The sequence below is a fragment of the Dendrobates tinctorius genome, unplaced genomic scaffold (genome assembly GCF_039654945.1).
Source record: "Dendrobates tinctorius isolate UK_male_01 unplaced genomic scaffold, ASM3965494v1 ptg000008l, whole genome shotgun sequence".
Taxonomy (NCBI): Eukaryota; Metazoa; Chordata; class Amphibia; order Anura; family Dendrobatidae; genus Dendrobates; species Dendrobates tinctorius.
In genome coordinates, this window is record NW_027361676.1 from 66,488,262 (window position 1) to 66,506,082 (window position 17,821).

Below are 17,821 nucleotides of genomic sequence, written 5' to 3' on the forward strand. Positions count from 1 at the left end.
TGTCAGAAAAAAAAAAAAAAAAATACAAAATTTATTGCTTGGAAATTCGATGACATGTCAGTGGTTTATAGACTAAATGAACAATTTACATTTTACTCAAATAGACCTATAAAGAGAAAAGTCAGACAAACTAAACATCTGAAAGTGGTCTCTTAACTTTTTGTCAGAGATTATAAAATATATATCTCTGTAAAAAAAAAATTTACACCCCATCTTGTAGACCCACCTTTAGCAGCAATAACTTGAAATGTATAACCGTCATCGCTCACATTGTTCTACTGGAATTTTAACTCGTTCTTCCTTACATTGTTACTTAAAGAGGTTGTCCATTGTCCACTACTTTTCAATTGACGATCTATTCTTAGAATAGGTCAATCTCTGATCAGTTGGGGTCCGACACCGGCATCCCAGCCAGTTAGCTGTTAAATCGGCAGCAACTCACACCAGCCGGAAGTACTTGCGGAGCTGGCAGTCTTTTGGTACTGGCCGCGACAGGGTACTACACCCCCACCTCCTATTGGAGTAGAAGGCAGAAATGTAGTAACCTGCAGCGACCACCATCATAAGACAGAGCAACTCCGCAAGTTAGTATTTCCAGCCGCTGACACCAATAACAGCTGATTGGAGGGTGTGTCGGACCCAGACCAGTTTGACATTGATGACCTATTCTAAGAAAGTCATCCATGAAAAAGCAGTGGACAACCTCTAAGTTCATTTGAGATTTGCGGGTATTCGCTTAAGCACCTCTCAAAGAAAACATGTCAGCATGATTTTGTAATACAAAGTCAAGGCTATAATACAAATTAAATTGATGATAGATTTTGTGAAAAGAAAATCCACATTATTTAAACTCACTGAAGTTTTCTGCTAATTATATTTTGGTGCAAAGGGGTTGGACTCTACACTGTCTCCTCCCCATCTGTGATTCCTTGGCAACACCACTTGTCTCCGGTCTTTGAATGGCAGGTCACTGCTTTTTCAATGATCATTTTCTTTGTGACGGCAAAGTCATTGCAGCGGGTGCACAGACTGCGTTCCTGGCTAGTCTTCAAAAAAATTAAAGTTATTATATGTGGCACATGCGTCTCTAAAAGTCATCATTGAGACGAGAACTTAATCTGTGCATGTGATGCCCACCTCAATAACACAAGAGGCAGGTCACAGTAAGAGCAAAATGACAAACAAGTAAGGTCTAGGGATTTGCATCCACTTTTAGCATAGGGCTGTCTTTTACCATACAGGGTAGGAGGAATGTTCAATAATTTATTCACCCAAATATGAAAACAAAGTTGACTAAATTTTACTTATTACTTTTCAATGTAATTCCTCGAATTTCCCACCCTTATTCCATTCAGACTGCAGTGATCGGATGTCCTCTGAATTGGAGGCTTCTTGCTGCTGCAAGAACCCCGTTACTGCCTCACTGACTTGCATCATCATCTGGAAATCGTTGCCCATGCAGATATTTCTTCAGGTTCCAAATTAAAAAATAATTACTGGGAGCAAGGTCTCGACAGTAAGGTGGATGGTTAAGCTCCAAGACTCCTGTGGATTCCACAACCTTTACCTACAGCCTAGTTCAGGCCTGTCTTTTAAACCTTTATCTGCTCTCCTGTGATAGGCTACACTCCTGGCTTTGTTGCTTCCGGCATGTCCTATGCTGCATGCTTGCACTGCAGCACAGTCCACTATCCTGGTCCTTGCCACTGTGCCATCAATGGTCCTTGCTGGTCAGTGGATCCACCTCAGCAGGTGAGCCCTAACAAAATGCAAGTTCTAGTGCTTACTGACAAATGAAAAATTACAAGAGAAAAATCCATAAGGCACATCATAAAGGTTTAATAGCAGCATAAAAATAAAAAAAAAAAGTACAAAGTAGTAAAACCTACCAGAGCAATGAAAGAAAACATTTTAAAACAGGATATTCTATGAAAGAAGAAGTGCAGCCTACAGATGAGACTCCCGAAGTTGGCAAGCAATAAAAAAGGTACACAAGTTACAGCAGCCAAGTAAACCGTGCCACGTGTGCAGGCCTTGCAGGTACAGTATGTGAAACAGAACAGTTATGCAATAGTGTTTACTGCTCTCGGGAGCCCTTTCTTCAGCGCATATAAAAACAAAACACTTTCTATTGATTGCCATTGAGATGATGAGACAAAAGATTTCTTAAGAGAAAAGTATATAACAGGCTTGTCTATCCATTCCCTTATGGCAGCAGGTGACGTCTATAAAGCAAAGATGGCTCATGAATCATGAGGTAGCCATCAAGTCTTCACAATACGGGAGGACCTCTCCTGGTGTTATTGATCGAATCAAAGTCAATGACTATAGTTTTCCGCTTGGGTACAAATTTCCTTAAAAAAGAAAAATATATAGGTTAGTTATGTGCTGAAACTCACTTTCTATCAGTAGAAGAGGAAGGAGGAGGAGGGAGGAAAACATTGCTTAGCCCTCATGCTCTCTCCGGAGAAGCCAATTATAGAGCCCCATGCAGAGAGAATCCTTAGAAGGGATAGACTGAAACAAAAAGACACATGGGGCTGCTGAGGCTGTGTGTTTTTCAGCTAACAGAGATCATAAATTATCAGGAAAAGAAAACATTTCTAACAACTGAGCTCCAGGAGTTGGTTTCATTGCTAAAGTTTTTTCCCTTTGTGCAAAATGTACTGGCCCGTTCTTATTCTCTTTGTTGAAGTTAATTTAAAAACTTGTGGTTTACTTATGTTAAACATGACGCTCGCCTTCTTTATTGGGGAGACGCCCATAATGGTACAATACAATGAGATGGTCTGGATTTAGGGTTTGTATTTAGAGACCCCTCTTTACAATTCAGTGAAGCTGGCAGTAAAGCTGGTCATACACTTCAGGTATCTGTTGGCCGACTGCCATCTGTCCCACCATACATTAGCATGCTCGAATGAGACCCTTGTGGGCATCATATAGGAGGCCGCCACTGTGCATGACCACCCGGACCTTCCGTAAGTGTAAGGAAAGTAACAGAAAAGCATAAAAGCTGCTATAACTGCTCAGCATTGTCTTACAATGGATGTGTCATGTTATATACTAAATTTCCATGTGTTTAGGTGTTTAAGCCATTTCCCATCAGAGTATATAATATACAGTATACCAAACTTCCTTTACCATATTAAAAGCATAACAAAACATGGTGGCCTTACGTGTATTTGATCCCAGTTAGATCAAACATGTGTCTTGCAGCTTTCATTTCTGGTGTATCATGGTACTTGTCCGACATGAATATGACTTCTTTAATACCTAGAAAAATATACATAAATTTATGAAGTCAAAACCAATCATTCCGCTTGTCAGTTAATTGGGCCCATTTAACAAAAAGATAAAAAAAAAAAAAAAAAAAAAAAAAAAAAAAAAAAACCCCAACACTCTTTAGTCCCGAATCTGAAAATGTATGTCCCATCACTATAGGATCTATACGGATTCCAATATTTCTAACGTTCTTTGGGAGACATACGTCTGGTGTCAATGTATAGCATTTTCCTTGCAAGAAACAGTGTCACTCGAATTCAGAGATGCACGGCCTATGGACAAACCCCCTTCCACTTTGCTATCCATGTGTAAAACACAAGTACCTTTGTTCAAACTCTCTCAATTATATTTATATTTGTCTCATGTTGTCTGTCACCGAAACCCTGCGTTGCTGACTGGTCGCGGCAGCCAGGCCTCGACCAATCAGCGACAGGCGCAGTCCTCAATTAGAAGGACACACGCCACCGCTACCGTCAGGAGATCAGCGGCGCCCGTGCGCCGCGGGTCATCTCCGGGCGCACGGGCGTCAGCGGCGATGCAGCCGGGAGATTACCGGCTAGCAGTACCCAGGGTCCAGAGGAGAGGAGACTCCTCCGGACCCTGTGTACCATAAACGTGCAAAAAATAGAATTATAAAAAAAAAAAAAAAAAAAGTGTGACATACTCACCTTCCGACGGCCTGTTTCTTCCCTAAATAGTTATTGCATAATTTGTAGGTGTGCTTGGAGTCATTGTCCTGTTGTAGGATGAAATTGGCTCCAATCAAACTCTGTCCACAGGGTATGTTATGGTGTTGCAAAACTGAGAGATAGCCTTCCTTATTCAAAATTCCCTTTACCATGTACAAATCTCCCACTTTACCAGCACCAAAGCAACCCCAGACCATCACATTACTTCCACCATGCTTGACAGATGGCATCAGGCACTCTTCCAGCATCTTTCCAGTTGTTCTGAAGTCTCACAAATGTTCTGTGTGATCCAAACACCTTAAACCTGGAATCGTTTGTCCATAACACTTTTTTCCAATCTTCCCCTGTCCAATGTCTGTGTTCATTTGCCCATATTAATCTTTTCCTTTTATTAGCCAGTCTCAGATTGACCTTTTCTTTGCCACTCTGCCCTGAAGGCCAGCATCCTGGAGTCGCCTCTTCACTGTAGACGTTGACACAGGCATTTTGCATGTACAATTTAATGGAGCTGCCAGTTGAGGAACAGTGACGCGTCGATTTCTCAAACTACAGACTCTAATGTACTTGTCTTGTTGCTCAGTTGTGTAGTGGGGCCTCCCACTTCTCTTTATACTATGGTTAATAGTAATAATAAATTTTATTTTTATAGCGCCGACATATTCCGCAGCACTTTACATTTCAGAGGGGATTTGTACAGACAATAGACATTACAGCATAACAATAATCACATACAGTAGATTATAACAAATACCAAGAGGAGTGAGGGCCCTGCTCGTAAGCTTACAGTCTATGAGGAAAGAGGTAGACACGAAAGGTGGGTGGTAACAGTTGCCCTGATTGTATGGACCAGCCATAATGTTAAGTGTGTAACAGTACAGACACAGAGGGCTAATGGATGCATAAAGCATGTGGGAACATGATGCTGGGAACCTGGTTATGGTAAAACTTTTGGCTCTGCCACACAGGGATAGGTTAGGTTAATGTGTTGAGGCGATAGGCCAGTCTGAATAAATGCGTTTTCAGGACACGCTTAAAATTGTGGGGATTGGGGACTAATCGTATTGACCTGGGAAGTGCATTCCAAAGAATTGGCGCGGCACGTGTAAAGTCTTGGAGACGGGAGTGGGAGGTTCTGACTATTGAGGATACTAACCTCAGGTCATCAGCAGAACGGAGGGCGCGGGTAGGGTGGTATACTGAAACAAGGGAGGAGATGTAGGGTGGTGCTGAGCCATGGAGGGCTTTGTGGGTGAGGGTAATAAGTTTATACTGAATTCTGGAGTGGATGGGTAGCCAGTGTAATGACTGGCACAAGGTAGAGGCATCGGTGTAACGATTGGTGAGGAATCTGATCCTGGCTGCAGCATTCAAGACAGATTGGAGAGGGGAGAGTTTGGTAAGAGGGAGACCGATTAGAAGAGAGTTACAATAGTCGAGACGAGAATGAATAAGAGAAACAGTAAGAGTTTTTGCAGAGTCAAAAGTAAGAAAAGGTCGAATTCTAGAAATGTTTTTGAGGTGCAGATGACAAGAGCGAGCCAGTGATCGAATGTGGGGGGCAAAGGAAAGCTCGGAATCAAGTATGACCCCAAGACAGCGGGCATGTTGCTGGGGAGTAATAGTGGAACCACAGACGGAAATAGCAATGTCGGGTATAGGTACATTAGTAGCGGGAGGAAACACAAGGAGTTCAGTCTTTGACAGGTTCAGTTTCAGATATAGTGAGGACATGATATTAGACACAGCGTTTAGAAAATCACCAGTGTTTTCTAGAAAGGCTGGCGTGATGTCAGGAGAAGAAGCGTATAATTGGGTGTCATCAGCATAGAGATGGTACTGGAAACCAAATCTACTGATTGTTTGACCAATAGGGGCAGTGTACAAGGAGAAGAGGAGGGGGCCTAGAACCGATCCTTGAGGAACCCCAACAGTAAGGGGAAGGTGAGAGGAGGAGGAACCGGCAAAAGAAACAGTAAAGGAGCGGTTGGAGAGATAGGAGGAGAACCAGGAGAAAACGGTGTCCTTGAGGCCAATGGAATGGAGCATAGTGATCCACAGTGTCGAATGCTGCAGAGAGATCCAAGAGAATTAGCATGGAGTAATGACCATTTGATTTAGCTGTTAGCAGATCATTAGAGACTTTAGTGAGGGCAGTTTCAGTGGAGTGTAAAGAGCGGAAACCGGATTGGAGAGGGTCGAGAACAGAGTTTTCTGAGAGATAGCGGATAAGACGGGAGTGGACCAGGCGTTCCAGGAGTTTAGAGATGAAGGGAAGATTAGAGACAGGTCTATAGTTAGCGGCACAGTTTTGGTCGAGGGATGGTTTTTTAAGTAGTGGATGTATGATGGCATGCTTAAATGAGGAGGGAAAAATACCAGAAGAGAGAGAGAGGTTAAATATTTTAGTTAGGTGAGGGGTGACAGCAGGGGAAAGGGACTGGAGGAGATGTGACGGAAATGGGTCACTGGTGCAAGTAGTTGGGCGAGAAGATGCAAGGAGCCTGCTTACTTCTTCTTCTGTGACTGGTTCAAAATCAGAGAGTGAGTTAGATGCAGTGGGGGAGGGAGGACAGTGCATGGTATGAGGGGATTTGGAGACAATTTCCTGTCGGATCTGGTCAATTTTTTCTTTGAAGTAATTGGCCAGATCGTCAGCTCGGAGCTCCGTGGTTGGGGCCTGTACTCTTGGATTGAGTAGAGAGTCTGTATGTATAATATATATATATATATATATATATATATATATATATACACACACACACATATATATACATATACATATATATATATATACACACACACTTTTTTTTACAAAAGGGGACTACTTAATTAAAAAGGGGTTGTCCAGGTAGCTCTGCACACTGTGGTTTCTCCAGTGCTGGCAGTGGCAGTCATGTGACCACAAATATATGAGACGCATACCGCCAGCCAAATTCCGACTAGACAGTTTCAAGCTTTGCTCAATACACTTCTTGAGCAGGGGCAAGCCCATCTAGTTGTAATGTGGCTGGTAGAATGCATATCACTCCCAGCACTGGAGATTAAGACTGGACAACCCCTTTAAAAAGGATAACACCTTTAAGTAGTTAATTTAAAATGCAGGATTCTGAGCCAAAAATTTCTTCAATCTGGCTTCATTAAAAATTTTACACCACTTGGCTTTTACAGGTTATTTTCCTGCACACTGCTGGTTTCTGAATTAGTTAATTGAGCATCTGTCAGTCAGTTTGTTCACAAGGGAAGTTTTTAACTTGTGTCTTTCTGAGCTTCTCTTTTCTTCATGACACCAAAAACCACTTGGTGAGCTGAACATATTCGGTGTGAAGAACTTAGAAAAAGACAGATTTACAGTTATTAGAAAGTTTGCTGATGCATTTTCAGTTAATGCATTCTGCAGTCAGCAGTTGACAGTGCAATAGTAGGAAAGGGAAATAAGGCTTGCGAAAAACATGGAAATATAATTTGATGTCAATCATTTGTATCCTATCTGGCATGGGTTTATAGAAAAAAAAAAAAATGTGAAGCTGTATGATAACACTTAGTTCAGCAATGGTGATGGAGTCGGGTGGGGGGGGCGTGGGGGTCAAGCATCAAAGGCTGCGAGTGACAGATCTCACACCTTGACCAGGTCAGAGCAGGACAAAGGTCTGCTTGCAATAGAGTACTGCTGAAGCTGCAGACACCTAGAATATTCTAGAAGAATAAATTCATAAGGAGTTATGGAGATATTATAAGTCCTAACTGTACATAGGTTATTTCCGAAATCCCCAGAACATGGCAGACGCCCGCCTGGGTCTCAACCCATTCTATCACCCAGGGATGGGATATGGAGATACATAGAACAGCTATTAGAAACCAGATGGCAAAGCTGTGTTTGGTCTTAATGCGTATCAGGGGCCGGACGGTTCCAATGGTGCCAAAACCGCCTCCCTAGGACCGTCTAATTAAGGAATTATGACCCATCTTAGGTTTTGGAGTTTTTACCTGCAGAGGCAAGGGGAAGGGGAAGAGGATTTAGATTCAGCCCAGAGGGCAGGAGGGGAGTTACACAAAGTTGATAAAGGCTAGTGTAAGGTCATGAGGGCTCTTTCTGGTATGCTTGCTGGTCACTTCGAAAGTGAGGGCCGCATCACACAACGTGTTAAGTACCAAGGAGACAGCTGGCAGTCCATGCCCATTGCGGCCAGCACACAGTCAATCAACCCAGTAGTTGACATTCCGGTTTATAATCTTTTGTCCTACCACTATCTGAATTTACATATCTGACCATTGTATATGTGTAAACAGTGTATATAGTGTATGGTCTAGTGTGCCCTTAAGGCGAATATATAAAATTAATCTTGGGCTGCTCTTTTCTCGATCCACATGGCCGCTTCTCGGCTTAACTTTTTATGCTATCCAGGATGGTTTCTGGCCAGATATAATCCCGGTAACGAGATAATGTGGCTGTCCTACCGGGCCAGCAACACTTTCACTGGTGCTAGTGGAAGGCGCCTCTAACCCTGTCAGGGTTGAGAGTGTGGGGCAACGGCAGTGACTGCATGGGCCACATCCTCACTCCCTGTTCCTACCTGGGTCCGAGTGGACAGGGGGCACTTGCGTAAAACTGTACCAAGTTGACCTTAAGTGTCCCCAGGGGGTTCAGAATGTCACATTGGTGAAAGTGAGGATATTGTACTATGCGATTTGTCTGACGTAATCATGTCGTCAGGCTGGGTGGCGAGGTGGGATTCAGTGTCATACTTCACAAACCTTATGGTTCCACAGACATAAGACATAAGCACGGCTTAAATCTTGGATAGCTCCAGCTGCGTAAAATTTCTTCTTTATTGAATCATGTTAAAATCAGATAAATAGACGAACTCTCCACATGATAGCCACACGCTTGACAGAGGCCTCTGTCAAGCGTGTGGCTATCATGTGGAGAGTTCGTCTATTTATCTGATTTTAACATGATTCAATAAAAGAAGAAATTTTACGCAGCTGGAGCTATCCAAGATTTTTTCCCATTGTTGTTCCGACGTCTGTCTGCATGGAGTTCCGAGGTTCTGCGGTGGTTGCTGGTGAGCTGGCTAATTTTCTATTTATTTCCTATAAGCATGGCTTATCTCCCTTTCCTCATGTTCTACTACCTAGCAACCATGCCACCAACTAGGCTAGGGTGATCAAGTCCTAATGATTTCCTTATAATAAAATACTTTGCAAAAGTTTTTATGTAAAACAATGTCGTCATTAAAAACTATGGAGTTTTGGAAATTATGACATGGCCCCCACAGAGACATGATTTCAACAAAGTCTGTCTGGGATAGCATGAGGAGACACAAATTTGTGCAAGCTACTTCCAAGGAAGATCTGTGGTTAGTTCTCCAAGATATTTAGACCAATCTCCCTGCAGAGTTCCTCATAAAATAGAATTAGACTTACCGGTAATTCGGTTACTAATAACCTACCACAACAGCACACATGTGGAAATGTGAAAGAGGTCAAATAGCCCCTCCCACCTCCTTTCCCCAGTATTATAAAAAGACTACAATAGTATGAATGCTTTAACATTACTAATAGATCCAATAATTGAGTAAAAAGGAGGGCTGTTGTGATTCCCACCAGGGACACTGGTTTCCAGGACAGCATGTCCAACATTATCGACTGTAGGGACTCAAATAGTGGAAGCATTAATCCTTTAAGGACAATATTGAGGTCCCAGACTGACCGGTCTAGGACAAAGTTGTATGGCTGCTGTGATGAACAGTCTCAACCATCAATGTTCAGCAAGGGTCTGGACATAGTATGCGCTCCACGCCACCACCTGTACTTTAAGAGTACTAGGTCTGAGTCTTTTTTTTTCCTAAGCCTTCCTGCAGAAAATCTAGGATCTGGGTGATATTGGCCTGACGGGAATCCGACCGGTCCAGTGCACACCATAACACAAACGTCTTCCAGATTTTTTGGTATATGACGTTTGTCACCGGCTTTCTACTTTTCTGTAGCGTGTTGATGACTCTCTCAGAGAGACCCTTGGCCCTCAGAATCAAGAGCTCAGGAGCCAAGCCGCTAGATGCAAGTTCTCTACGTCTGTGTGATAGACCGGCCCCTGGTGTAGGAGATCTCGATTGGTGGAAGTATTAGAGGCCCGTCTACACACAGGCTGGTTATAGTACCGTACCAGCTTCTCTTCGGCCAGGGGGGGTGCCACTAGAATTACTGATATGTTCGTATCTCATTTATTGTAGAGTCTTTGGTAAAGCCAGGATTGGAGGAAAGGCATAAGCTAGATTGAATTGCCACTGATGAGTGAAGGCGTCTATGCTAAGACGTGTCGTCCGTGTTTAGTAAGAAATCGTGGGTCACTTGCGTTCTGGCGTCCCGCAAATAGATCAACCTCTGGATAGCCCCATCTCCTGGTCAACATCTGGAATACATTCGGATTTAGACTCCACTTTCCCAGGTGGATATCTCTTCAACTCAGGAAGTCGGCCCGCTTGTTTTCTGTTCCCTTTATATGAAGGGCTGACAGAGAAGATTTTTTGGCCCAAGAAAATATTCTTGCTGAGATGCCCTTTAGGTCTTCGTACTTCGAACTTGCCTGGTGACGGAGGTGTGCGATTGTGGTTACATTGTCCGAATAGACCCTCACGTGGGTACCTTGGACCACTGATGCGGCTGCCTTGAGGGTCTCTTCAACTGCCTTCAGCTCTCTGAAATTTGAACATTGTCTGCTGACTTGGGTTGACTAGAGACTCTGGAAGGATGTCTGGGAGACTAAGGCACATCATCCCCTTTTGCTGGCATCCACTTCTATGGCGACTAGCAGGGTCTGGATCCAAGGCACTCCATTGTTGAGTTTCATTGGGTTGTTCCACCAGGACAATAATGTCCGTATTCGGCCCTGTATCGACACCTTTGTCCAGTGATCTGGGGCAACCGTTCCACTTTGTAGGTGTCTGGTGTGCTCCTGGGCCCAGGCTACCGATTGTACACCGTGTTCCAAATTATGCAAATATTTTTTTTCTGATTTTCCTAAATGGTCAGTGCAAATGACAGTCAGTCTAATAAGAGTCATCTTCCGTTAGAGTATACATCGAATTTTATTGAACAAACCTCCCAATGATAGCAGTATAATCTCCAAAATGAATAAAAACTCAAAATGCACTGTTCCAAATTATTAGGCAAAGTAGAATTTCTAAACATTTGATATGTTTAAAGAACTGAAAAAGCTCATTTGTGGAATTCGCAGCATTAGGAGGTCACATTCACTGAACAAAGAAGCTATTTAACTCAAAAACATCCTAACAGGCCAAGTTACATGTTAATATAGGAACCCTTCTTTGATATCAATTTCACAATTCTTGCATCCATCGAACTTGTGAGTTTTTGGAGAGTTTCTGCTTGTATTTCTTTGCATTAAGTCAGAATAGCCTCCCAGAGCTGCTAGTTTGATGTGAACTGCCTCCCACCCTCATAGATCTTTTGCTTGATGATACTCCAAAAAGGTTCTCAATAGGGTTGAGGTCAGGGGAAGATGGTGGCCACACCATGAATTTATCTTCTTTTATGCCCATAGCATCCAATGACCAGAGGTATTCTTTGCAGCATGAGATGGTGCATTGTCATGCATGAAGAGGATTTTGCTCCTGAAGGCACGTTTCTGCTTTTTATACCATGGAAGAAAGTGGTCAGTCAGAAACTCTATATACTTTGCAGAGGTCATCTTCACACCTTCAGGAACCTTAAAGGGCCCTACCAGCTGTTTCCCCATGATTCCGACCAAAACATGACGACTCCACCTCCTCGCTGACGTCGCAGCCTTGTTGGGACATGGTGGCCATCCACCAACCATCCACTACTCCATTCACCTGGACCATCCAGGGTTGCTCGACACTCATCAGTAAACAAGACTGTTTGAAAATTAGTCTTCATGTATGTCTGGGCCCACAGCAACCATTTCTGCTTGTGAGCACTGTTTAAGGATGGCCAAATAGGTTTATGCACCACAGCAAGCCTTTGAAGGATCCTACACCTTGAGGTTTGAAGGACTCCAGAGGCACCAGTAGCTTCAAATATCTGTTTGCTGGTTTGTAATGGCTTTTTAGCAGCTGCTTTCTTAATCCGATGAACTTGCCTGGCAGAAACCTTCCTCATTCTGAATTTATCAGCACAAACACGTCTGTGCTCAGAATCAGCCACAAATCTCTTAACAGTACGATGATCACGCTTAAGTTTTCGGGAAATATCTAATGCCTTCATCCCTTGCCCAAGTCATTGCACTATTTGATGCTTTCGGTAGCAGAGAGATCCTTTTTCTTTCCCATGTTACTTGAAAACTGTGTCCTGCTCAATAGTGTGGAACATCCAGTTTTCCTTTTATATGGCTCACATGGCAAACTAATTATCACAGGTATCGGAGATTGATTTCAGTGATCCAAAGAACCCTGTGACAATACTATCGGTGAGTTTCATTATAAAAAAAAGCTGGCACTTAGAAAGAATTTGCATAATAATTTGGAGCATGATGTATACAAGATGTCAGAGCCGAGGACTGACATAGCAAATCTCATGGACACCAATTTCCTGCTTCACAGGATGTTTATCTTGGCCCTCGATAGAATGTTTTTCTTTGGGCAAGAAGGATGTTTGCCCCTGAGAATCCAGGAGACCCAAGAAAGTAGTTTTTGTAGAGGGAAACATATCTGACTTCTGTTGATTTATCAGCCATCCCAGTGATGTCAGAATCTAAGAGAAGTTGTCTGTATGTGCTCCTGTAACGCCCGTACTGACGGCGCTATGTACCAGCAGAAAGTCATCGAGATATGGGATGATACAAGTCTAAATCCAAATAAGCAAATGGATAAAATATAACTTTTAATCAAAAGGTTTAAAATGAAACATGACAAACATCACCCTTGTGACAAAAAACAAAAAACACACAGACATAGATCTAAAAATACCCACAGGATCTTCCTGCCTATATATTGAGTGAGATCTGACATTATAGAGCCGTGATGTCATAACACGGCATTGTTAATATTGATATTTTAAATGGTCACTTTGAACGCTCACTGAGTTAGTGAGGTAGCATGGTTCTCACTTTGTGACTAGTATGTAATGATCTCTCCTTTTCTTTGCCTACCCTTTTATGCTGCATGATCTGAATGATTATATAAAGGCCTCATGCCCCCAGCAACGGCTGGTGTTTTGTGTATGCACCAAGCACATATGTGGAGTTAGTGAATGATGATCCACTGAATGCAATATAGAGCCCAAGTTCTCCATGCAGGGGTAAGCGCTCAAACGTATGCACAAAGCACTTTTGAGACCCAATGTTGTTTTAGTTTTGGTGGTCCAAATTTGTGAGTGTGACAGCAATAATATCTTGCTTTAGTGAGAGTTTTATTGTACTAAGGCACCCAAGTGGTCCATACGGTAACCATTTGAAAATACGTCATACTATTGAAAAGAGGCCATATACCCAATATATAGGCAGGAAGATCCTGTGGGTATTTTTATATCTGTGTGTGCGTTTGTGGTTTTTTTGGTTTGATTTTGTCACAAGGGTGATGTTTGTCATGTTTAATTTTAAACCTTTTGATTAAAAGTTATATTTTATCCATTTGCTTATTTGGATTTAAATTGGTGGATATACAATCCAGCTATTTAGATGATACAAGTCTGCAGACTCTGATATGAGCCATGACGTCTACCATAATTTTCGTGAATATTCGGGGTGCCGACAATATTCCGAATGGAAGTACCGTATATACTCGAATATATGCCGAGATTTTCAGCCCAAAAAATTGGGCTGAAAGTCCCCCTCTCATCTTATATTCGAGTCATATACAAAAGGGGGTCAGAGGGGGAGGGGGGGGGCGGGGGTGTCAGGTCATACTTACCCGTCCTGACGCTGTGTCTTGAGTCCCCAGCTTCTCCCCGTGCTCTCTCTTCCTGCCTTCAGCGGTCACGTGGTGCCGCTCATTAAAACTCATGAATATGCGCATATTCATGAGTTTTAATGAGCGGTACCACGTGACCGCTGAAGGCAGGAAGAGAGAGCGCGGAGAAGCTGGGGGCTCAAGACACAGCGTCAGGACGGGTAAGTATAGCGATACTCACCTGTCCTGCGTCCATGGCTGCTTGCTGCTGTCTGTCATCTGTCAGTGACTTCAGACAGCAGAGGGCGCAGTGACGTGGTTAGTGCGCGCTGCGCCCCCTGCAGTCTGAACGTCACTGACCGATGACGTGGCAGATAGCAGTGAGCAGCCATGGACGCAGGACACGTGAGTATCTCAGGTGCCAGCAGTGACACCGGCACCTGACACCCAGCGGCGGAGGGGTATGTCATTTTTTTTAATTTTACATGCAGCAGCATGGGGGCAGCATATGGGGGAACAATCTGGAGCTTCTTTTGGGGGCAGCATATGGGGGAATAATCTGGAGCTTCTTTTGGGGGCAGCATATGGGGGAATAATCTGGAGCTTCTTTTGGGGGCAGCATATGGGGGAATAATCTGGAGCTTCTTTTGGGGGCAGCATATGGGGGAATAATCTGGAGCTTCTTTTGGGGGCAGCATATGGGGGAATAATCTGGAGCTTCTTTTGGGGCAGCATATGGGGGAATAATCTGGAGCTTCTTTTGGGGGCAGCATATGGGGGAATAATCTGGAGCTTCTTTTGGGGGCAGCATATGGGGGAATAATCTGGAGCTTCTTTTGGGGGCAGCATATGGGGGAATAATCTGGAGCTTCTTTTGGGGCAGCATATGGGGGAATAATCTGGAGCTTCTTTTGGGGCAGCAATCTATGGAGCTTCTTATGGGGGCAGCATATGGGGGAATAATCTATGGAGCTTCTTCTGGGGACACCATATGGGGGAATAGTCTATGGAGCATTTCCCACCCTAGGCTTATACTCGAGTCAATAAGTTCTCCCAGTTTTTTGTGGCAAAATTAAGGGGGGGGGTCGGCTTATACTCGGGTCGGCTTATACTTGAGTATATACGGAACGTTAAATTGGTAATGAGTTATCTGCTCCCCTTGGGCAACTGCGAATCTCAGGAACTTCTGATGGTTGGGATGGATCGGGACATGATACAGTAATATCTGTCCTGCAGATAGATTGTTGCCATGGCAGAGTTTTTCCATATCAGAGGAACTGCCAACTTGACAGACTCCATCTTGAACCTCCTGCAACATATATATTGGTTCAGAGGCTACAAGTTTATTATAATCCTGTGGGCTTTTTTTTTTTTTTTTAATGAAGAGCCTGGAGTAGTGACCCCTATTCTTCATCTCTGGGACTACCAAAATTGCTCCTGAAGCCAATAAGTTTCTGAGGCCTGACTCCAGGGCACCTTGGAGTATTTGTGCAAAGAGATGCGTAATTCTTACTCTCTGTTGAAGGTAGGAGGTAAATGCCATCTTAACCCCTTCCTGGATGAATCTTAGGATCCATGGGTTGGTGGACATCTCCCACCATTGTGGAAGGAAATGAGAAATGTGACCTCCAACGCTCCTTTGAGAGTCATGGTTTACTTCAGACGCTGGCCTTGGAACAGAAATAAAAACTTCTGCCCTGGCTTCCTTTGGGGTAGCTCCACCTTCCTGTCTTTCCTTTACCTCTGTATTGGAAAGATTGCCAAAAAGAGGTTGCGCACTCTTTTTGGCTCTCGCAGTGACTTTCTTGTCCGAAACCTTCTCCAGTAAGTCATCCAGAGCTGGCTTGAACATATATTTCCTCTTAAAGGGAATGGAACATAGCGTGATCTTAGAGGTTACATCCCCACTCCATGATTTTAGCCACAAGGCTTGTTTCGCCGAGTTGGAAAGGGCCGCTGATCTAGCTGCTACTCTCAGGGATACCGCCGAGGCATCTGCCAGGAAAGCTGTAGCATTTTGGAGAAGGGGTAGTGAGGCAACAATCTCTTCTCTGGGCGTCCATGCTGCCAGGTATTCTTCCAGCTGCCCCAACCAGCGAGACATTGATCTGGCTACCGATGTAGAGATCGAATTTGCATTGAGTAATGCATGACTTTTCCCAGAGTCCCTCCATTCTGTGCTCTAGAGAATCCTTTAACTGAGAGGAATCCTCAAATGGCAAGGTAGTTCTCTTAGCCACCCAGGCAATCTGAACGTCTACCTTGGGCACCTCAGACTAGAATTCTGCAGTCTTGTCATCATCTAGGAGTCTATCCCTTAACTCTGAGGGGGTGCTCAATCTTTTCTCTGGAGCTTCCCATTCTTCCAGAACCAGCTCCCGGGAAAAGACGCTTCGAATATTTCTTCTTGCACAATATGTGCTGGCTTCTCCTCTTCCACGGTTCTTCTCACAGCTTTGAGGAGTTCTTCCATGTTTTCTGAGGAAAAGTAGTATCTCTTCTCCTGTATCTCTGGGCCGGGACTCAGCTCGCCTCCATTCCTCTGGCATGGACTCCTGGGAGTCAATCCTCTTCCTGATAAATTTTCCTCTTTTTTTCTGCTGGAGGGACACTAGGAACAGGTAGTGCCTGGGAGAAGAATGCTAGAGAAGACTATCCCTTTAATTTCTTCTCTTAAAGAGCTGTTCTTCGTTTAGAACCTTCTCTATACACTCCTGACATAGGGGCTTTCCACGTGAGGAGGAGAGCTTTTTTGCACATATCGCACATTTACGGCTAGTGGTCTTAGATTTACTCCTTGGTGCAGGTTCCTTGTCCCCCTGAAAGATAAGGTAAAAGGGGTTTAAGTATCTTTGTATCTCTACCTGCACCATGGAGGGGAATCCAATGCCTATATACATACAGGGATCGGAACACGGCTGGGGTCAACAGACGCAGAGCGGGATAGATCTCCTTAGGTAGGATGACAGGACCAGCGCCTCCATCCAGAGAGGTTCCTCCTCTGCTTTCCCCGGTTGGTGGTTTCCACCATTCTGAGTCCTGCATTTGAATTTCCCTGCGTTTTCCACCGTAGAATGTGAAACCGGAAGTGACAATCTTCACTTCCGGCTGCCGGGACCACATGAGTTTACACTGAGGAAAGCCAGAAGCAATGCTTCCTTCACAGCACAGCGGTCTGTGATCCAACATGAGCAGGGGGGGGAATGGGTCCCGGAAAACTCACAGAGGCCTCCCAACCGAGAATTCCCCCAGACTTTACCTTGAGGCACAGACTGGGGGAAAAAACAGCAACGTCCTGAGTCCAAAGGAGCCAAGAACAATATCCGGAGAGGGAGGGTAAGACCTACTGATCTCCTGCTGTCCGGCTATATTAGATGTCAGGTGTCTGCCGCCGACACAGAGAATGAGGATGACCTCTTCATCCCCATAGGAACAGGAACAACACTGGGAAAAGGAGCTGGGAGGAGCCATTTCATCTCTTTTGCATTTCATGTCCCTACTAGGAACATATCCTCCGGTGTGTTGTCGTGGGAGGTTATTAGAGAAAATGTGTGCAAGTGTGTTTAGAAAAGTTGATGCTTTCACGCTGTTTTGAAGGTAAAGAGTATCCACACTAAATTATTTTCTCCCCCCCCCCACCCAAAATTTCAGAAGTATTTTAAACATGGATTGTTTAGTTAGAAAATACATTTTTAAACATTAGATTAGGGAATCCCAAGTTAATACAGGGTTGTTACCAGTTCAGTGCTTTCTTGATTAAGCTGCTCCAGAAAACTGATAGCTGCATGGCCAGTGGCTACAATGAGCAACAAGACTTTAGTTTGTTTTAGGCTTTGTTCACACGTAGCTTTTTTTGCATTTCGCGGCGATTTTAAAAGCGCAATTTTGCAGCGAAAACGAAAAAAACAGCATCCCATGCAATCCTATGGGATTCCGCAATGCTGTGCTAACGCTGCAGATTTTCCCACGGCGGAATCGCAAATG

At 43.9% G+C, this 17,821-nt stretch overlaps 1 protein-coding gene across 2 annotated transcripts in view; it reads right to left on the reverse strand.

Annotated features, from left to right (window-relative positions):
* Window positions 1-1,819: 1,819 nt before the first annotated feature.
* Window positions 1,820-17,821, reverse strand: part of DCTD (dCMP deaminase) — a 48,648-nt gene continuing 32,646 nt past the window's right edge. For both annotated transcript variants that reach the window (XM_073577971.1, XM_073577963.1), the window contains 2 exons: window positions 3,177-3,273; window positions 1,820-2,354 (listed from right to left, as the gene is read on the reverse strand). In XM_073577971.1, the coding sequence (XP_073434072.1) occupies window positions 2,273-2,354; window positions 3,177-3,273 (179 nt within the window). In that variant the 3' untranslated portion in view covers window positions 1,820-2,272. The remainder of the gene's footprint in view (window positions 2,355-3,176; window positions 3,274-17,821) is intronic.